Below are 21,660 nucleotides of genomic sequence, written 5' to 3' on the forward strand. Positions count from 1 at the left end.
GCGGAGCGCACAACGCGTTGCAGTCTCTGTTTGTCCCTGCTCGTGGCCCCAGTGTACCACACAGTGATGGAGGTGGTGAGGATGGACTCGATGACAGCTGTGTAGAACTTCACCATCAGCTCAGTTGGCATTTTAAGTTTCCTCAGCTGTCGTAAGAAGAACATCCTCTGCTGTGCTTTTTTGATGATGGAGCTGATGGTCGGCTCCCACTTGAGGTCCTGGATGATGGTGATACCCAGGAAGCGGAAGGAGTCCACAGTGGCGATGGTGAGGTCCTTGATAACAAGAGGGCGTGGTCGGTTAGTGGCTTTCCTGAAGTCCACAATTAACTCCACCGTCTTCTGGGTGTTAAGCTCCAGGTTGTTTGAGTTGCACCAAGACACCAGGCGATCCACCTCCGTCCTGTAAGCAGACTCGTCCCCGTCCGAGATGAGACCGATGACGGTGGTGTCGTCCGCAAACTTAATCAGTTTTACAGACTCATGGCTGGAGGTGCAGCAGTTGGTGTAGAGGGAGAAGAGCAGAGGTGAAAGTACACAGCCCTGGGGGGAACCGGTGCTGATGGTCCGAGTCTCCGAGATGGTCGTCCCCAGCCGCACGTACTGCCTCCTAAACAAACATTACAAACATTACAAACATTAAATCCTGTCTGATTTATTGCATCTTCTACCTGGAAATAATCCCATATACACAAACTGTAATTTGTTTCTTATACAAAATGAGTTATAGCATCATCACAGCTGTAGACTGACTGAAACAAGCACCCAAAAATTATATGCCCACTCAGTTTTATCATGACATCAGAGTGGATAAAATTATAAGTGATTATTTCAAACATTTTATCACATTATGCAGCTACAAGCTTTGTTAACCATTTTTATGTTTAACTGTCCTCCTCACATTTGGTCTTCCCCTGATCCCTCTCATTTCCCATAAACACATAACAGTATTAGGCATTCTTAGGCTCTGCTCAGAACTGCATTCAGCCCACATCTGCAGTGTCCTCTGAGAAGACAAAGTGATGACCTCACCGGTGGAGGCCTGCCCATTGTGGCTCAGATCCAGAAGAGCTTTCATTTTGCTTCATGAGAACAGGTGGTGTAGATCACACTTTCTGGTTTTGTGCAGATATGCAGAATCGGGAGCTTTCACTTGACAACTAAAAAAAATATATATATACACACTGAAACTGGGGTTCAAAATAGATATTTACATAATTCTTAATTTCCCAGAAATAATGCAAAAGCTGTATTGATTATTTGTATTTTAACACCAAAACACTGGCTGGCATAGATTTTTCTAGGCTGATCTCACTCAGCTGATAGGTCCCCTCCCCTCCACTCATTGCTCCTTCTTTTATGGCCATGCAGCCCTGTCAGCAGGCTTGACTGTCTCCAGTGAAGGTCACGTCCTGATCACACTGTATGGAATAGGAATGAGGGCTGGCATGTTTTATAAATAGACTTCTTATGTGGCACACCCCAAAATATGACAGAGCATTTTGACAGTAATCCTTTTCCTTATTGAATTACTTAAATTACTTAAATTACTAAATTACTTAAAATAATAGTTCAGAAACAAAGTGCCTCAAGTTTTAAAAATTCTGTAACATAGAAGAAAACAGAAAATGAATCCTAGGAAGGTCATTTACATCCATATGTCCTTAATGCACAGTATGTTTAATATGACAGGAATTAATCTTAAACACATTAATTTTGCACAACTCTAGACGTATAAGGAAAAAAAAAAAAATTAGAGAGCGAACAAACTGCAGGTTTGAAAACAGCAAAGATACAAATAAAGTCCAAACAAACAGAGTCAGCTACAGATACAGGCCTCCTGATAGTATCACACAATCCATCTAGGCCAAAGGTCAAATGGAAAGCAGGAGCCTGGTCGTACCAGCAGTAAGAAGAGACAGCAGTCTCATCTTCAGGAGGAAGAGAATTTCACACATGGCAGTCCAAGTTGGAGTGAGGATGTGCTGTAGCCTAACAGGCATCTGTGTGCTGCCTACTGCAAACAATATTACAGCTGTCTAAACAGCAAAGGATTTCTCTCAGCACTAGTGAGTGCAATAAAGTCGGCTTCAGAATAAATCAAAGAACAAAACAAAGTCTAAAGTGTTCAAATGGTCACCAAGCTCCCTGCATACAAATCTCATGGGATCTGAATAGGAAAAACACACAATTTTTTAGTCCATGAACCAAAAAGACAGCATTATTTTATTTGAGTTGTGAAATAAAGTAAATCTGCTTTTTTAATCTAAAGTTTTAATTTAGGAGGGGGGACTTATGTTTATTTTTGTAAAATATTATTAAACAAGTGTTTGCATATAGCTGAATCAGTTACTGCTGTCAGTGTTTGCTGGGTCTAAAACAGGATGAGGATTCTCATATCGCAGTGTACTTAAAAATAAAATCCAGTGGAGTCCAATTGTCTAGTCGATGCAGATCAGTGTACATTCTTCCCTGTGCTACAGTTTACAGTTCTTTTAAGTTATGCTTTAGTTTAGGTTTCAAGCATATATTTTCTTTCTAAACGTAGCATTTACAGTCTAACCAATTAAATATATAAGACCCTAAAAAAATAAAAATAAAAAACTTGGTCTTACAATTTTCTCTGGTAACTACAGCAATGTTCTTAATCCTTAAAGGTCTGTCAGTATTGTTCTAAAAAGAGACTAAATGTGAACATGAAGGCACACATGGGGGCAGTTTTCAGATTATGCTGATGACTTTGTGTTAAGACCTTCGCCTTATCACAGATTAAGAAATGAATTGAAGGCTTAAGAGTTTAGAAGTTTGGAAAGTGGTCTGTGCATGTAACAATAGAGGAATGTACACCGCAAGAAGAGCAGAGAGAAAGGGAGTACAAATTGTGTCACTGTAAGCCCCGTGTCTAAATAAAAGATTACCCTCAGCTTTAGAAAGTGCACACTCACAACTGCCACATTAGCACCGCTGAGAAGATGAATGCCACTTCATAAAGCCACCACAACAAACTATAATTTAAAATCCCTTTCAGGCCAGGTTGTGGTCAAACTTTTTTTCAGAAATTGTAATTTTCTTCCCTTTACAATGCACGCTTCAAATTTGATCTAATTTTATCGGAAACTTCTCTTCAGAAGGTATTAGTCATGTATTTGCAAAATTCAATTTAAAGCCAAATCATTCCCATGCAACTGTTTTTTGTTATACTTGGCTCTCCACCCAGGGCTAAACTGCAAAGGTTTTCTAAACCTGCTATTGTGAAACAGAAGGCAGCAAGAACCAGGTGATTTCCAGCTAAGCATTGTTCTCTTAACCCATTTCAAATGGGGTCAAATGATTCCCTTGGGCGTTGTTTGGGTAAAAGGTGCATCATTGATTGAGTATTGGATTTATGCAAGGGAAGCTCCCAAATCTATCACTCCCTTTAGATCTACAAACCTTACAAATGTGGAACCACACAAGGAATCAAATTTTATTGAACTTAATACATGCAGACAGCACATTCAAAAATCTATTAAAACCCTTTTCCCGTTGCTAAATTAAGTGCCTTGAGAACTGTTTGTCTAAATCCTTTGTTAGCAATTTCTGAGCATGATTTACTGTTTTATTGCTAATGAGACATAACAGCTAAGAGAATAAATTCTTGCAATATGCATCATTTGCAGTAAGTGAACTAAAATGGCTTTCTACTTTGATATGAAGGTTAATTATTTAAAAGCTTAACAAAAAGTAGCTCCATCCTGTTCATGCCTTGATATTTGTCACCAAACTAAACAAGGGGAGTTCACCATGAAGTCACCTTCAGCATGGAGCAGGGTAAGTCAGACAATCTGGCACAAAAACATGCCTGCTGATCAAGCCATCCCTGCATGACTGACCTCGGAGCCAACTGGACTCAAACAAGGCCACAGATATGTCCTTTTGTATTGCAAAAACTTTAAAAAGTCAGCTCAAAAGACTTGTTTGACCTGCATTAGCCTGTTGCAACTAGAGTTAATCAGTCACAGAAATTGACAGTAAACAGTCTCCCATGTTAGCAACAACTTTTAAACCATTTGTCCACAAACAAGGTGCATGTGCATGTGTACAATGTGCAAAGATCTTACCCTTTGAAAAACAAGATTCATTTAATCAAGGATTACACTAGGGGGACAAAACATTCCAGCCACAAGAAGATTGAAAAGATTAAGTTTATTTAACAATTTAAATACATTCAGGACTAACATTCAATTACACATTTTAAGACAATAGAACAAACACGAAAATGCATTGCAGTTGTAGTGACAAGATGGCTGACAAACAGATTCATAATTTTTTTCTTTTATTAAAAAGGCACATTTAAAGAATGAGTTCTGCATGCACCAAATCTGATTATATAAAGCAGCATTAGTTACAGCTGTTTGTTTAGTAGTAAATAGGTTACCTGATACAAGACCAGTCACAGCATACAGAACAATTATTGCTTTAATTATTGCTGTAGTAAAAGTGAACCGTGTGCATTTATCCTTAGATTGTTTCAAGCAGCATAAGGGCAGTATGATAGAGCCAAACACTTGCATTAAGTCACCTGTTTGGGAGGTGTAGTTTGCATATTTTTTTTTTATTTATTTATTTTTTTTACAAATACAGCCAAATATGTTGCAGTCTTTACAGTATTGATACACCCACTGAAAACTGCAACAGAATTTTATAAAACATGTCAGAAAGTTGTTTGGTCTGACACTCGTCCTGTTAGAAATCTTACGTTTACGTCTCTAGATTTAAATTGGGTTAAATATGGTTAAGAGTGCAATAATTGTGCAAAAAAATAAAACAAAAACAGGCTAGAACAGTTTTAATGACCATTTGTAAACTGAACCTTTCCCTCCCCCAAAAAAGGACAAGTTATAAATCAATTTTTACTTTGCTTGAAACAGAATGCTTTGATGTGAACCTGTTCATTTCACCACTAAAATATAGTACAACTTCACCTGAATTAACCATTACAATATGTAGACACATTTCAACCATATTTGGCCCACTTTATACTTCACCTAAATGCATAATAATCTCAATTAATTAAACCTGACAAACTTAAAAATGTGAGCAATGATCAAACTTGACATTACCTGGCCAAATCCAAAAGCTCAGTCTGTAGCACTCATCCTCTTCCAACCTTTTCATCAAGTCTTCTTACAGGAACCCCCACCATTTGTGCACCACCAGATCTTCTGCATAGCCTGTATCCAGTAGTCGATTACCACACTCTTCCCAGCGACACACCTCACCCTGGTCCACCACGACAAACTTCCACTCCACATGGCTCTCGGCAGGCAGGTTGACCACAGTAGACCAGTGCCCATCCTTTGCCTTCTCAAGGGGTAAGAAATTCTTCCAGTTTCCCAGCTCCTGTTGGTTTCCTGTGATGGCCACCTTCTGATATGGTGAATGGGTAAGATAGTGGATGCGGAAGGTCACATTGACATTTTGGGGCATGGGTTGGACTGCCACAACCTTTTTGTCACCTCCTTTGCCTTCATCAATAATGCTGGCTTGTTTGACTTCAGTCAAAGAAAGGGGATCTGCATTTTTACAAGGAGCATCCACAGGAACAGAGCTGAGGTGGTGATCTGAGGAAACTGGACCAGTCTGTGTGTTATGTGGGAGAGTTGACTTGGAAAGGTTCATCCAGGGAAGAACTTCCTGGTTACCATCAGTGATCCACTCATTGGTGTCCATTGTTGCTTCCATGATACTAATTTCAGTCATTTTGTCCTCTTTTGTTCCCTCTTTCTGCTCATCTTCTCCAACAACAGCTTTTAGGTCAGTCTCATTTCTAAGCTCATTCATTAAACAGGCATCACTGGTTACAATGTGTGCTGTTAATTGGTCTGCTCTTTGTTTGCAACTTTCCTCAATCTCATGACCAAATGTGTCCTCATTTGCAGGAGAAAGCTTGCAGCTTGCTTCAGTGTGCTCACTGTGGGTTTGTTGTGAAAGATGTAATTGACAAGACTCAGGTACAGTTTCTGCTGTACTATAATTACTGACAAATTGAGCTTTATCAGCAATGAAATGGCTTTGAGCGTCAACATGTTCTTCCAACTCTGGATACTGATCAGTTACAGAGATGTCAGACTCCGTGTCAGGTAAATCTGGGCTGACTGTCATGCTTGAAATCCCACTCTCCTCACCAACACCAGAAGATGCCCATGTGAGCTCACTCTGATCAAAAGACAGCAGCTGACCTTGGCACATCTGCTGTATGCTCTCAGCCATGTCTGGGGCAGGAACAGTGGCAACTTCTAAAAGACTTGCAATTTGCACTTGTTCACTTTCTTGGTTTTGGAAGGGAGGCTTGTCAGAACAAATCATTTCTGCAGGTTTTTTGCAAACGGCTGAATCAGGATCTCTGCAGGATGAGGACAGTAGATTGTCCAGAACAACGTCTGGACTCACCACATCTGTGCCAGTTTCCTTTTTCTCACTTTGAAGATTTCCAAGATCAAATGTAGGACTATCATGCCCAGCATCTTTTGCCAACTCTGGGGAAACTGCATTTTCAATTTCTTTTTCTTGTTGCAGACAAACTGGTGCTGAACCATAGAAATTATTTTTTGTAGAACATAGACCATCATGTGTAGATTCTGTTTCAGCTGACTGATTCAGACATAGAAGAGTATTGTTGAGCATCCCACTTGAACTGTCACATTCTTCAGAGGAAGACAAAGTTGCACTCGGAACACCCTCTTGATTGCAGAGGGGATCATTTTCATGGTCAGATTTCAGTTCTTGCTTCCTATATGCTAACGTGACTGGACTGACTGTGCAAAGACTCTTTAGATGGTCTTTACCTGCATCTTTTTCAGTCACCTTACCAAATGGACTACAGTCAGCATCATGAATCCAAACATCTGATGTAGTCTCACCAATCATATCCTCACAATGGCCCTGCAGTGAAGATGGCATTTTTGTTTGCTCAAGTGTAGAGTAACCAGTCTTGTCATCCAAAGTCATCTGTTGATCCTGTGCATTTACCTTTTGTGGCACACTTGCCACTTCACTTTCTAAAGTGATGCAACTATTGCCAGCAGATGATTTGACATGGCCTGGGTGGGGAATCTCTTTAATCTTGCCATCGTTGCTAGAGATGGTTACATCATCCATACAGATAAGTGGCTCTTCCAAGGAGGAGATCATGTTGACAGTTTCTGGTGTGGTTTGATTTTCTTGTGGTGCATTATCCTGGTTTGGATTTGCTTCAGTATTTTTAGGGCAAACTGGGCTGTTTGAAACCCATTTGTTCTCTTCTTCCGGTCTGATTTTCTCATCCATAACATCCTTTGCAGTCACCTCAACTTCATGTGCTTTAGGCACCTAGACAAAAAGATCCAAATAAATACAGATTAAGAAAAAGTTTTGTACAAACTCATGAATTGAAAGTAAGGCTTTCAATTCATGAGTTAATTTGGTCTGAAAAGAATGGGTTTAAAAGAAACTGATAAAATCTTCACCATTAGTTTGTAAGAACTCACTCATGACTTCAAAGAAGTGCTCACCTCTTCATTTTCATGGCCAGCAGAAGAAACGGGCATCGAGCAGGTTCCACGAACCCCCTCTGCATCTTTTGAAGTTTCATTTGGTAAATTCAGCTGGCAGACATCCTCCACCGTACAAGCAGCTTCTGCACACATCTCAGCAACAATGGAGGAGTCCAACACATGTGAAGCGCCGAGTCCGTTTCCTGGTTCCAGTTCCTCTCTAGGACAATTAGATGTTGCATTTTTCTCAGCAGCAGCACGGCGGTTCCTGAGATTGCAAGGACTTCTGGTTACATTAGTAACTTTCATATCCAACAAGTCCTCTTCACTCAGATCTAGAGGGGGAAAAAATAAAAAATGTTACACCCTAGTTCATAATATCTCATTTAAAGTAATGAAACTTGTGATGCAGATCAAGCAGGGGCTCTTAACAACCTTTAACTGGTCACAATTTAAAATAAAGTAAAATTAAGTAAAATATCCAATTAAGTCATAGGATATTTTACTTAAACAGAACAGATTTAAAAGCTTCATCATTTTCCTCAACGAAAAAAGGCATTCAATCATGCATCTCCTTTTTTGAGGGCACAGGTTTGACTGTTAGTGAAATCTCATTAAACCACTGAATGTGGTTTTTTTTTAAAGAAAATTTCAGAAAGTAGCCACTGGATGTACGTACCTCTACAACTGATTAACTTGAATTAAATATAATTTCAAGATGGCTACAACTACTAATGCATTTCTTCAAGTAGTCTTCAATTACAATTAAAAACTTCAAAGATTGAATGGAAATGTGACTACTTAAGCAAACTGAAAAACTAAGTTCTGTAAAGCATTTTAATAATGTAATTAAGATTCAGACAAAAGTTATGCTTGCTACTTTAACAAAGTTGAGAACAGGCAGTCCATCTGCTGTTTTTGCATATCTTATTCACCTTTGAACCCTTAAAAAAAAAAAAAGGTCCAGAACTAGATAAAATAATCGATACAATAAACTAATGATCAGTCTCTTGCTAAACCTCTGATTAATACAAAAGTCAACATGATTACTAAACCTAATGCGGGGAGAGGAGGGGGCAGAGCTCAATACCTGCTTCAGTTGTGAAACATTTCAATCTGGTCTTACGAAAGTCAGCACTGCCAGCACAGGTTTGAGTAAAAGACAAATCTGTTATTCAGTGATGGACACAGATGCCTAGAAAAATGCAATGGCACAAACTAACATGTGTTTACTAGTTCAAACTAGTCCTGGGTAGACCTTTAAAGCAACTTTCGGTGGAGGGAGGGTGTAGAGAGGAAACTTTCATTTGTTGAGAAATAGACCAAATTAATCATAGTGATGCATATGCTGTGTTGCCAAATGTTTTAACCCTAGTGGAGTCTGAAATGGACCCGAATATGACCAACAATGTGACAAACCGACACTCCCCCCTTCCCTCCTGGTTGGACCTCGAACATGTTTCCTACAGGATTGTACATTTCCAATCACATTTCATTTACCGTTTTAAAACCGAGCTGCTACTACAATACCCGGAGGTATTTTATTTATTCATTTATTTTGCAGTAACCAAACGCCAGCAGCTCCTACGTGAATTCTGCATGCGCCGTACCTGTTGACTCCACACGGCTGCGTGTTTCCTCGGGCTCCGGCTCAGACTCGGACGCCAGCAGCGCCTCGTCCGTCAGCGCCGCGCGGCTCCTGCTGTCCCCGTCCCCGTCCCCGGCCGCGGCCTTCCTCCGCTTCCCCTTCACGGTCCGGTAAATGATGAACCCGGCCACCACGGACATCATCGCGATGACGGCCACAGCCACGGCGGGACCGTGGCGACCGATCATGCAGAAGAGCGAGGCCAGATCCGTGCGTTTCTCCATGGCCAGCGGGTTGTTCTTCAGCTGCATCGAACTGAAGCGAGCTGATAAAAAAAAAGGAAAAAAAGGTGCGTGCGCGCGTGGAAACCACCCCCGCAGCAACAAACCACCGTGCGCACAGACTCCTCTTTACCCCAGACGTCAGTGCACGCTGCTTCCAAATTGCTCCTAAAGAGCTGTGAGTGGCTGCAGGTGCGCTCAGCTGATTGGCTGACTGAGTCACGTGGCCGCTGATTTCATTGATGAAACAGGGAGTGAACGTGTGCCTGACGCGCTGCACAGTTTGATGCGATTATAGTGAATATCAGGTTCTACTGATAACACAGAGCCACTTTGAAATTAGAAAACTTTCTCTTCATTGGATAAATGATTTTTTTGACAGTGTCACCTCATTTAACTAAAGAGAATGCACAAGGATAAAGGGAAAAAGGCCTTCAATAACATAAAGCCCAGTAAACAGTGCAGACAAAGATTATTAACCAAACATCATCACATAATCTATAATTACTGTCCAACAAGCTGCATTCGATTTCTTTGTCTTATCTCTTAAAAGTGTTTAATGATTCACTGTATGTATGTCCAACGCAATTTTTTGATGCCCTAAAATAATAATTTAAAAAACTTTTCTGCTTTTTCAGTAGCTTGTCTCCAACACCTTGAAAAATGTTATCATTTTTTTCGGTGTCAGAAATTTGCTGGAGTTTGCACACTTCTGATCATTTACATTTAGGACAGGAAAAAAAAAAAAAAATCAGGAAGCCTGTGAAACAGCGCCTCTCTGTGGAAATCTGTGGTAAGTGCCAGAAAGTTTCTAAAAAAAAAAACCTCTGGATTTCCTCCTATTAGAAGATAACGTTGAGTTACTCCGACTGTTGAAAGCAACACAGAAGAGAAACAACTCCTGGACCAGTCTCACAATAAAAACACTAAACAGAAGAAAGATGCTGTGCTCACGTGGATTCCCATCTGGCCTGAGTCAATTCACGATCTTCTGGCCTGTTTAAAGTTTGTGGCCAAAGGTCAGACCTCTGCTCTACTAGCAGAGAAACCTACTGGAGCTGGTCTGCAGCCTCAACCTACAGCCAGTCTCCTATCAGCTGAACAAAGAGGGAGAGCACTTTGGCCTGACCCTGGACACTCAAGGCTTTTCTCCAGAGGAGCTGTCAGTCAGACAGGTGGGCAAGAAGATGAGAGTCAGTGGGAAGTCTGAGAAGAAGCAAGAGGATGAGAAAGGCTCCTACTCCTACAGACTGCAGGAGTTCAGGCAGGAGTTTGATCTGCCTGAGGAGGTGAACCATGAAGCCGTCAGCTGCTACCTTTCTCCAGATGGAAAGCTCCACATCCAGGCAGCCAAAGTTTCAAGTGTTGAACAGGCTGAGAGAGAGTTGACTATCAAGAGGAGCTCTGAGGAGGAAACACAGCAGAGAGTGTGTTCACAGGAAGAACAGAGTCCACCAGAGACACCCACCAGATCATAGGAAATAAATCTGTATTATACGCTGTTAAAGTTAGACCGTTTTCTATCCACAAGAAATTGATTGTTTTCTGTTTTTCTGTATTTTCATGTACAAACAAATGTATAATTTCCTCATTTTGTGCTTAGGGTGTTTTTTTTATTTATATTTACTTGATAAAATGTGACATAATATGCATTTCTTTAGTATTTATACTCTTTATACCTCTGTATTCAAGTTATCCTGTGAAAATAGTCTGTTCAAATCATCTACTATGCTCTGAAACAAGGTCAGCGGTACTGAAAACTGCAAAAGTTTCACCTATTAAGTAAAACACCACCACAGTAAATGTTTAAGATTGTGTATTTTGTAAACTCAACTTATTCACAGTGATATTATCATTCATAAACTATATAATACATTTAATGTTTATTTTAATGGCATTTTAATATTATCATAGTTTCAAGAAAACTTTACATTGTGCACACTTTAAAAGGTCAGGTTTCAGAATAACATTTAAAAAAAAAAAAAAACATTCTCTGCAGTGTTTCAGCCGCTGCATGCAGCCTAACCCTGTGACTTCTCCGGTTCTTCCGTTATGGTGCGATAGTACTGTGGCTGATTTTCAACCAGGGCAGTGTCTGTTTTAGTGAACAGGGCCGATCGACTCTTCAGACGCAGGAACCTTTTAGAAGTAACCAGAACCCCGTAGCCCTGAGAGTGGGAGAAGGCGTAGCCTGACCGGCGAGTGCTGATGCGCCTGGGACGTGGAAGGCGGCGAGCAGGTGCTGGCTGCCCCTCCATTTGTGCTTTATATTTCACCTGGACAGGAAGAGAAATTCAACACAATTTTATTGTAAGTCAATGTATTAGCATGACACACTCAGATAATGCTAAGACATGCCCTTTCAGATCATCTTTGAGCATCCTAGCAAGGAGTCTTTTGAGCTTTCAGCACTGTTTGATGACATTTTAAGAGCAGTTTAAATTTTGACGGCTGCAAGGTTTCAACCCTTCAGTCAAGTTTATCCCTAATAAAGTATTTTGAGCTGAGACTGGGTAAATGAGGTGACCATGACATGACTAACAGCAGGTAATCCTTTGTTTTTTTTTCTTTTAGGTTTTAAAAAAGCTTAATTCCAATGTATATAAATACTGTCAAACTGACTCACCCAAATGCTACACTTTAAAGCTTGGCATTTTTCAGGTTTATTTGTATATCAGTTTTAAAAACGTGATGGTTTATGGTCTATATGGTTTGTTTTGGTACCTTGTCAGTGATAGTTGGACGGATCTGCATAAAAATGAAGCGATGAGCCAAAACAGGCAGAACGCAAAGGAGAGAAGTCAAGAAGATGGTTAGCCACATGTTTGGCTGGCTTAGAGAATTTCTTGCTGCACCTGAAATAAATACAAATAGATAGGTCCAGTAATCAGACAGATGTGTTTCTGCACAGCCTCACAGTATTGAAAACTGAAATAAAGCATCATATTTTCAAGAATAAACTAAAAAAAGATAAAGAACTTTGACGACCCAAATCTTGCCTACTTTAGGGTTTATTTCCAGTGCTTGCAGAGATATCTAGTGGCTCAACTTGCAAACTGGAACTAACAGAAGACCCCATCCCTAACTGCAAAGTTGTCGTGAAAAATGTGCACTGAAAAACATACCGATGTTGAGAGCAAAAAGAACTACTCACCGATGAGGGGGAAAACGGAGGTGAAGATGAAAAACATGCCATTGCTGTACATGGTGAATGTCACAGCAAAATATACAGCCAAGCTGCCCCACACAAAGAGCTGGTTCAGTGCTGTCCAGTAGTAGGTGTCGAGGCATACCTAGAAAACATGAGTTCAGATTTGTTTATTTATAAAGTATACACATAATTTTGATGCAATATGGTATATACTGTGATAAATCATTTTGATAAATACAATTTTGTGGACATTTCTCATGTAAAGTGTCTTAAACTGGATTTTAATTGATGTAATTAGTGTAGAACCTTTGAGTGTTTCTACTTTCTGTGATAAGAAGAACTGTATCTTTTACCTGTGCGCTCACCAACACAAGCAGACAGGTCTGTGCCAGTAGAGCAAAGGACTGATAGTCTGCAATATCCTTTCCATCATCCCTAACTGTGTCATGCATGGCTGCCCACGGAATGAAGAAAAGGATTAGGGAGCTGTAGCAGCTGTGCATCATACAGCGCACAAAGGCCTTTTTACTAAAGTACATGTTCAGCTGGCCAGGAGAGTAGAGCTGAGGATACTGGAAGCTCCAGCGGTCGTTTACATCCTGCAAGTATAGGATGGAAGAAAGAAAAATGACATGAAAACAAATCTCAGGGTGCGGAATAAGGATACAATGCACAACAGAAACACATTAAAAAATATTGCACTTGGCTTTGAGAACATTTTCAAGAAAAGATTTCCTGAAGGTGCGTACTTGATCAAAGAGGCCCAAGGCGAGGACAGGAGTAGCTGTGTACACTGTATTGTATAAGGTGATGAACCAATCATCATACACCGTCTATGGACAGAAACAGAAACTGTGTTTGAAAAGTCAGATTTCAGACACCACATACTGTCAATTCAGTGACTGGATGTGCATTATTATTTGAGTTACTCAACCCTAATTAAGTTTTTCAACTAGACATGTAATCTATATCAGAATTTATATAAATTTGTATGCATATAATATATATTTATATGTAATATGACATATTACTTACTTGTGCCGAAAAGCCGCAAAAGAAAGCGTACCAGAAGTGCACAAGGGTGTAGGTGAAGTTCTTGTAGAAAAAGTACCGTAGGAACTTGCACATGCGAAGGTAGGACCAGCGACCGTGCACCAGCAGGAGGCGTTGCAGGTAACGGAACTGAGCAAAGGAGAAGTCGCTAGAGAGAACTGCCTGCATCCCCTCCTGACCACTGATTCCAACACCGATGTGAGCAGCTGAAGGACAAATAAAACAAGACTTTTTACACAAAACGGCTAACAGGGCTGTGCACTGGTTCCTGTTCTGACTGAGCTTACCCTTGATCATGCTGACGTCATTGGCTCCATCCCCAATGGCAAGAGTGACCGCCTGCTTGTATTTCTTGACCAGCTGGACCACCTGGGCTTTCTGCAGGGGGGTGACCCTGCAGCAAATCACAGTCTGACACATGCATGCAGTCCTCAGCAGCTCCAGCTCCAAGTCCTTCTCCAGTGCAAAGGCCTGAAAATAAACACAAATTTACATTTTCACTGAAAACTCCTGCACACAACACACCATCTGAGAAAATAAATAAACCTGTATTTGTATTAATGTGAATTTAATAGATTTTGAAAACCTTCTCTAAGGGAAAAGACACACAGAGGCACAACTGTTTAACATCTCACCAAGCTGTGTCCATTTATAATGAGACCATAGTCTCCGTCCACTTTCTCATCCCGCACCGTCTCTGTCTTCTGGAGCCAAAACAAACCTGCACGAGCTTTGATCACTGAAGGCTCCTCTGCTGCTTCTGGACACATTTTTCTCCTCGCATTTCTGAACAAAACAGAGAGGGAGAATAAGAGGTTTTTATTCTTTTGCTTTTGCTTTCTTATTTTTATTTATGTTTTTCACTTCCTGATGAATTCATACACTGAATCAGCCTCTCAACACCAGACTACACAATAGATTATTGCTGATTAACTTACTGTAGCTCCTCTTTGACTCCTTCTGCTGTGTTTGCAGCCACAATGAAAACATCCTTCATCTCTTCTCTAAGCATGTTGCAGGAATAGCCAATATTTTCAGCCGTTTCTGTTTTAAAAAACAATAAAAATGACAAATATTGAGGTGTGAACAGCAGGTTAGCTTCATAAACTCTGACTCTGAGGTAAATGTCAAACAGCATATTTAAGATAAATGTGTTTTGACCCATTTGAGCCTCGTCAGCCTGGTTTACTGACACACTGACAATGTTTTAGAGTAGATGAAAATGCATAGGTATTCATATTACAGTATAACTTTAAAAGTAACGAAGGGTTTGGTGTGAATGAGAATAAACAGTGACAGCCACCTTGTTTATCACCAGTCAACACCCAGATTTTGATGTCAGCTTTAGCCAGCTGTTCGATAGTCTGTGGCACACCATCCTGCAACTTGTCCTCCACAGCTGTCGCTCCCAGCAGCTAGAAACCAAAAGTGGATTTAAAGAAATAAATTCAGCTAACAAATCCTCTTTCTTCCCACTGATTTTAAGAAAATGAACTAACAGTCATGTCTTTCTCGATCTCTTCATAAAGTTCATTGAGCATCTCTTCTTGCCCCTCCATGGCTGTGCTGGCCTCATGGTGGCGCTGTCTCCACCCATCCATGTAGCTCTCCTCCAAGTCCTTGTAGGCCAGAACAAGAGTGCGGAGGCCATCGCCTGCATACTCCTGATTTGGTTGGATCATTCAAAGCAGGTTAAACACAGAAGATATGTTTATACTGATTCAGCAACAAAAAACATCCAGCTATATCCCTTACATTGAGGTGTCCTGTGGTAACGTCCATCAATTTTTTACAAGATGGGTGTAATCTTTCATAGATGATGGTGTCTGCTCCTTTACAGTACAGTGTCATCTTACCTTCAGGACTACGCACTGGAAAACACAGTAAAAGTCACATTATTTAATATATATGGAGTTAAAAACTGTACTGTGATTCAGGTCAATTTTTTGATTTTACAAGTCAGCTGCTCAAAATTTAACACTTATCTCCTAGAGAGAAATGAGAAATTCCCACATTTTACTTTTATTTCAAAAAGATTACAAAAGGTCACTTTTTAAATAGACTGAAAACATCTGGATATTGTCTCTCACCAATTACTGACATCCTTTTGCGCACATTGTTAAAGTCCAGAACAGCCAGGAGTTCACATGTGACTTTTCTGCCCATCTCCATAATGGTGATGGTTTCTGGAGTGCGAGAGCGGAACACGAATCCAAAGTTTCTGGCTGCGGTCACCAGAGCGCCCTCGTCAGGAGACTGAGCCTGATAGTTCAGCTCTCCTGCCAGGTGGAAACAAACCTTTCAGCATTCCACCCACATAAAACATTTGTGATCCCACCTATTATTGATTGAAATACACAAACATAATAAGGAATTTAACCGACCCTCTTTCTTCTCCTCAGGCATGACGGTGTGGCAAAGAGCCAGCAGGCGGAAGAAGGCCCGAGCCTCTGGGTTTCCTTCTTTTACAGTCTCCAAAAGACTGTAATCATGAAAGATGAAATTCGGATCTGCCAGCTGGTTCCAGGAGAAGTCCACTCTCTGTGTTTTCTGTAAAGATAATAACATAAAACACATATTTCTGCCTAATACTTAAGAAATCATACACTTAACAACATTTTTTGTTTCTTCTGGCCGTTCACCTCTGTTATTTCCACTCTTTGTCCAGAAAAGTCAAACAGCTCCCCTGAATAAAGGAGAATTATGCAGCAGAATCAATATAAGTTTGGGTCTGGCTGAAGTTTTTCAGTAAGTAAAAGTGCGTGTGTTTACCATAGTTTTTGCCGTTAATGGAGCACTTGTTGAAAGTCATGATGTTTTGTGTTAGGGTGCCGGTCTTGTCACTGAAGATGTATTTAATTTGTCCCAACTCCTCATTGAGTGTGGTGGTCCTCGCCTGAGCAGGAGTGTCATTTTTCGGGTAATACATCTTCCTGTCCCAGTCTATGTAGAAGCTGTTCCCAAGTCGAATCATCTCCACACTGATATTCAAGCAAAAAAAGTAAATGTAAAAATTAATAACATTTAGGAGTGTACTACCGAATGTTTTTATTTTTTCTCTTCCTAAAAAGTACCTAACATAGAGAGAGATGGGCACCAAAGTGTTGAGGACAATGACGTAGGACCAGAAGGAGTAAAAAGACGACAGAGGAACATCAACATCTGGTACACGAGGAAGAAAAACGGTGAACACAGAGCCCTCCTTATCCTCCCAGAGTGAATGGCCAATCGTCATAATGGCGCACAGAGTCGCCAGAATACCAAAAATCTGATGAAATACAAAGTTACAGATGTTGTTAACTTAAAAGAGAGAAGTGTTCAATCACCTGAAATATGACAACATGTGCGTCTTAGAAATGCTAAATGTTCAACATACAAAAAGAACATATACTGATCAGTCACTCATTCTGACAGAGGAAAACCTCCGAATGAGTAAAAAAATAAATAAAGAAATTGAGCTCCAGGTGTGGTAATATAAACATAATGTGCAAAATGATTCCATTCAACATCTTAAAGTGTAACTTAAGTCTTTTGAATTGAAAGGAAGGGCTGATATGATCAAATGCTGTGAGTTAAATAAAAACAATTTTTTTCAGCAGATCTATGCAAACCGACTTTTGTATTTCTGTGTAAATAAACTCACACACAACACCAGGACATTCATCAGGTGGTCAACACTGGTCCGTTTGAAGGTCGATTTTCCACTGTTCTGCATCAGCTTGGTGTCCGGACCTGGAAAAAATCTCTTTTAGATACACTGGTATTTATCTATTTACCTTTTCCACAATTATGGAGCTATAAGAAACAGTCATACATCATATCAATAACAATAAATCCTTGTGCCTTCTACAGATCCACACACATACTTTTGAAACATTTATAAGAAAATGCTGCCATATGTTTTCACTTTAAACCGCTGCTGCATTTTGGGAATGAAAAAGCAAATGCCAAATTTAGCTAATTACATTTAAACCTCACAGGTTATTTTTAAACTTACATTATATATACCTAGCAAAAGACTGTAGTTTCAAGCAAATGACAGCGTGAAATAGCTTATTATTCTTGTCCCACTGTCCTTCCATGACAGTTTGCCCTACTTATAAAATAGGATTACTGTCAAAATTTCTCATTGGACTCTAGCGTGGGATTGGTTTATCAATTATTTTAAGAGATTAAGCAAACAAACAAACAAATCAACCTACATGTGGTACAATTTTTTTCAAAGTTCACTTTATTTTATTTATTTATTTTATGGTGTTGTTGGAAATTATATTCCATCTAAAACTAGGCTTTTGATGACCTGTCAGCAGGGTAAGTTTTTACCTCCAAAGATGACTAGACCGAAGCACCACTCGGTATTTCTCAGAGTACATCCTCTGAGCAGGACTTTGTCGTTGTCCAGGCCGTAAGTTTGTCCATTAATAGTCAGGTTTCCTTTGAACTTGTCTAAACGATTGTTGGGAGGCTCACACCGGACTTCACCTGAGAAATACACACGTTGTGAGCATATCCAAGTTAACTATATTTTTTTATTGATGTGTAAAAAGAATATAAAAGAACCACTGCTGTACATCACTGTTGGGTTGTTTTTCTTTGCCCGGGATATTTGTGTTGATGGGTTTGCATCATTATACACCATAAAGTTTAAATCCAAACGTCTTCATTTAAAATTCAGAATTTGTTCAATCTTGTCACTAAACTTGTGAGGAAACCAGATGAAGCTTTTAAAAATTGTCTCATTCCAAAAGTCTTCTCACCTCTGAAGGTAGACAGAGCTTCAATGTTGTCTCCCATCTCACCAGTTACAGTCAAGGCCTGTTTCACTTTCAGATTGGTTTCACTGGGAGACACCAAGAGGACATAAGAAGGACATAAGTGAAGGGAAGTCCAGCGACAGGTCCACAGAAACCACGTGCTGCCCTGAAGACTCACCCATCTAACTCAGCTGTTTCCACGTAGACCAGATTGAGAGGCTCACTGCTGGACAACAGCAGGAGGTCTGCCTGGGAAGATGAACTTGTTTTCAGTTAATAATTCTTCACTTAGAAGATTTCATTTTTTTTTTTTTTTTAACTTTGACAGACTTATACTTACTGTGACAAAGTGATTACTTTCTAGTTTGACAATGTCCCCAACCTGAACATTCATCCATTTTTCTTTCTTCAAGCTAGAGATAAAAAAGCAAAACTCAATATATCCTCAAAAAAACAGCCTTTAATAAAGCTGCACGTCCACATTAAAAATAAAGTTTAGTTTTTACAATTCTTAGAAATAAGGTGTGAACACTCACTGTCCATCAACTAGGACATTCACCAAGCGGTTATTCACTTGCTTGTCACATTTGTGTCTGTTCTATTCAGAAGGAAGACAAAAAGATGTTTAAACATGACATATTTGCTTTAGTTGTAGCACCTACGTCCTATTGAAAATTGGATGTCTTTATCTTACTATGTCATCGTTGGCGTCTTTGACAGCTGTTATAGCCAGCACCGCCAATAGAGGCACAGCCGTGGTGAACCAGGGAACAGAGGAGATTTGTGGGATTAGCTGTCAACACACAAACACACAATCTGAATCTGTTGGATAGTTCAGTTTGTAGGCTTCTGGACACAAAGCAAGAACAAAAGTAAAATACCTTTTGTAGATTTTACCAGGAAAATAAAATCAAACATGCCATTTATGTTTAACCCTTGGTATAATTTCTATGAACCTTTTAAAAAGTAGCAAATACAATCAACAAAATGTTTTTATGTGGATTTAAAATCACAAAAACTGAACGGAAACATAATTGTTGAGATGAAAACTGGAGAAAACACCTGAAGGACAAGAAGGAAGAGGAAGTAGGCGTTGGCGAGCCTCGTGAACTGCTCGAAGAGGTTGAGAGGCAGGAAGGTGAAAACGTTGTATTTGGAGGTCTTGATGGCATTTTTCTGTAAAAAAAGAAGTGACAGAAGGCAGTTATAATTCAGGTTTTAAGTTCAAAGTTCTGAATAATGAGATAAATGCTTTTCTTTTTGCACTTACAGCGTAGTGAAAAGACAAGTTGTAAGATCTGTCGTTAGCTCGCAGGAGTCTCTCCTTCTCTGCGAAAAATTGAGAGCAACAAATAAAATGTGATTTGTTACAGCAGTGCCAGGAAGATAAAAGTCAATGTTCATTTAAAATTCACTTCTAACATAGTACTGTTGTCATTATTGTGTCATAATCATTATTTGAAAATAGCATGAGCTCACCTTGTTTTTTCTCACTTCCACACGAGCATGATGCCACTGATCCCATCTTTAGCTCAGTTCTTCCATATTTCACACCTGAATCAAGTGTGGATGTTTGTTTGTGACAGAGTAATGCTGAGTTAATGAGGTAAAAAGTATGCAATGATTTGCAGATTTACTTTATTTTAAACAACCTGAAAGATACTGCCAGCCAAAGACAAATTTATTGTTCTTTTAAAAACTTTGCCAATGAATATTGCCCAATTTTTTTGTTTTGTTACAACATTTGATATGTTTACTGTTCTAATGTGAACAAAATATTGGTTTGTGAGATTTGCAAATCATTGCATTATTTCCTTCTTAATTTACATTTTATACATCCTCCCAACTTTTTGTATAACACAATTAAAATATGTACTTTTATCTCTTTAACTTGCTTCCTAAAATACATCCACACTGTCCAACCTGCTTTAAGAAAAACTAACTGTGGTGAAAAAAGTTGCACCTTAAACATGATCATTTAAAGATCACTCATTCAAATGACTACAGTTGTAAAAGAAACAGACTTCTTTCGTAACCCTAAAACATGATATTGGAAACTTTTAATGTATTTAAAGAACAGAAAGTCCCTACAAGGAGTAAGAGGTTCTATTTGCAAAGTCCTTCTGACTTTATCTTTGCTTTAAAGCTGTAAAACCTAACCAGCCACTCCCTTCTGAGCTCTTTTTAATCACAGTAAAATCTACGATTATAAAGTGAAAATAGCAATATCTCTTCATCTTCAGCACGATTTCAACTAAAACTGTTCAAAGTTAAATTAGTTTGTTTTTAATTCTCTCTGAACCATTCTCCCATCATCTATCGTTGTTCCTATAAGATGATTTTGACAGCCTGAAGCAAAGACTGAAGTCAAATTCAAAGGGATCAAACCGTAAGTCAGTTAGAGATGTTGATCTAATCAAAATAGCATACATCAAACCTCTTCTTTTGTATAAAAAAAGAACAAAAGAAACAACTACAAGAAACCACATACCTGAAACAAAAATAAACTTGTCCCGGGCTTCCTGGTTTCATAGGCACAGTATTGGAGAATTGTAAGGAGAATTTCTACAGGTTTCAGCCTCTCCTTTGCTTCCGTCTTAGATAAAAACAGCCCATGCTCTGGTTCGAACACTGTAAAGATGACCAGTTCAGTTCCAGATGAGGCCTCTGGCTAGATGAAAGACAATGTGCCTCAGCAGTGAAAGCGCTGTGAAGGTTAGAGAAGTACCTTTAGACGGCTTGGCGTTTTACAGATCAGAGCCTGCATGAGGAAATAGGCCAACGATCTTTGGATCTGAAAGGCGAGTCAGCGCAGAAGTAGATACGTAGGCTGTAAAACAATAAATGTGAATGACCGCAGCCAATCACAGATAATATTACAGTCATGTTGGCCAACACACCCAGGTACGAGTAAATATGCACAAACACTTTTTAGCAGCAGCTCCTTGAGTTCAGTTTACTGTAAATGTTGAGTCTGGCAGAAGCTGAGTATTTGTTGCATTCTTAGAGGATAAACATGTTTTAAAAGACTCAGAAGTTCTGATTGACTATTTCAGATTAAGGACTTGGGACCGATGTGCAGCTCCAGATGTGTTATAGAAATAGAATTCAACTTGAAAAAAAAAGGAAAAAAAAAAACTAAACATGAATTGACATGAATTTATAAATGCTTACATGCAAACATAATTGTGTTAGTAAATGATAATGACATTTAAAATATTAAGTTGTGTAAAAAAAAATAACATTCAAAAAAAAGATATTAGACTTGCACAAAAACAAGCTGTTTATGTATATGTTGATTTGTTCACATTTTACACATC

The 21,660-nt window shown here is 39.4% G+C and overlaps 2 protein-coding genes and 1 pseudogene across 3 annotated transcripts; 1 reads left to right on the forward strand and 2 right to left on the reverse strand.

Annotated features, from left to right (window-relative positions):
• Window positions 1–476: 476 nt before the first annotated feature.
• stbd1 (starch binding domain 1) lies at window positions 477–9,535 on the reverse strand. 2 transcript variants are annotated; one of them, XR_005234046.1, is made up of 4 exons: window positions 9,124–9,535; window positions 7,532–7,848; window positions 5,102–7,349; window positions 477–609 (listed from the first exon to the last, which is right to left on the reverse strand). XR_005234046.1 is itself a non-coding variant. In XM_017410766.3 (3 exons), exons 1-3 carry the CDS (start codon window positions 9,410–9,412, stop codon window positions 5,166–5,168), a joined length of 2,790 nt encoding a protein of 929 aa, XP_017266255.1. In that variant the 5' UTR covers window positions 9,413–9,535; the 3' UTR covers window positions 4,170–5,165. The 2 variants fall into 2 exon arrangements, 1 of the variants encoding a protein (XP_017266255.1); XM_017410766.3 differs by lacking the exon at window positions 477–609 and having other exon boundaries at window positions 4,170–7,349.
• Window positions 9,536–10,323: 788 nt separating this feature from the next.
• Window positions 10,324–10,860, forward strand: LOC108232640 (annotated as a pseudogene).
• A 133-nt stretch (window positions 10,861–10,993) lies between these two features.
• LOC108232554 (phospholipid-transporting ATPase ID) lies at window positions 10,994–21,617 on the reverse strand. The gene is made up of 28 exons (XM_037979431.1): window positions 20,832–21,617; window positions 19,820–19,894; window positions 19,611–19,669; window positions 19,403–19,516; window positions 19,035–19,133; window positions 18,877–18,938; window positions 18,681–18,753; window positions 18,519–18,589; window positions 18,344–18,426; window positions 17,910–18,068; window positions 17,230–17,318; window positions 16,661–16,854; window positions 16,359–16,567; window positions 16,229–16,272; window positions 15,971–16,136; window positions 15,677–15,865; window positions 15,342–15,457; window positions 15,086–15,250; window positions 14,890–15,001; window positions 14,525–14,630; window positions 14,222–14,372; window positions 13,874–14,057; window positions 13,569–13,792; window positions 13,283–13,366; window positions 12,887–13,132; window positions 12,537–12,675; window positions 12,107–12,237; window positions 10,994–11,658 (listed from the first exon to the last, which is right to left on the reverse strand). The coding sequence occupies exons 2-28, from the start codon at window positions 19,863–19,865 to the stop codon at window positions 11,404–11,406; spliced, it is 3,570 nt and encodes a 1,189-aa protein (XP_037835359.1). The 5' UTR covers window positions 19,866–19,894; window positions 20,832–21,617; the 3' UTR covers window positions 10,994–11,403.
• Between the last annotated feature and the right edge of the window lie 43 nt (window positions 21,618–21,660).

Source organism: Kryptolebias marmoratus, linkage group LG14 (genome assembly GCF_001649575.2).
Source record: "Kryptolebias marmoratus isolate JLee-2015 linkage group LG14, ASM164957v2, whole genome shotgun sequence".
NCBI classification, from domain to species: domain Eukaryota; kingdom Metazoa; phylum Chordata; class Actinopteri; order Cyprinodontiformes; family Rivulidae; genus Kryptolebias; species Kryptolebias marmoratus.

Excerpts from the sequence above, each read along its gene's own strand:
- LOC108232554 (XM_037979431.1), bottom strand. The coding sequence starts at position 19,865 with ATGGGATCAGTGGCATCATGCTCGTGTGGAAGTGAGAAAAAACAAG. Across the intron at positions 18,069-18,343 it reads AGCTCTGTCTACCTTCAGAG|GTGAAGTCCGGTGTGAGCCT; the intron begins GTGAGAAGACTT and ends TGTATTTCTCAG. Across the intron at positions 16,137-16,228 it reads AAAGAGTGGAAATAACAGAG|AAAACACAGAGAGTGGACTT; the intron begins GTGAACGGCCAG and ends TTATCTTTACAG.
- stbd1 (XM_017410766.3), bottom strand. The coding sequence starts at position 9,412 with ATGCAGCTGAAGAACAACCCGCTGGCCATGGAGAAACGCACGGATCTG. Across the intron at positions 7,849-9,123 it reads CAGCCGTGTGGAGTCAACAG|ATCTGAGTGAAGAGGACTTG; the intron begins GTACGGCGCATG and ends TTCCCCCTCTAG. Across the intron at positions 7,350-7,531 it reads CTGGCCATGAAAATGAAGAG|GTGCCTAAAGCACATGAAGT; the intron begins GTGAGCACTTCT and ends CTTTTTGTCTAG.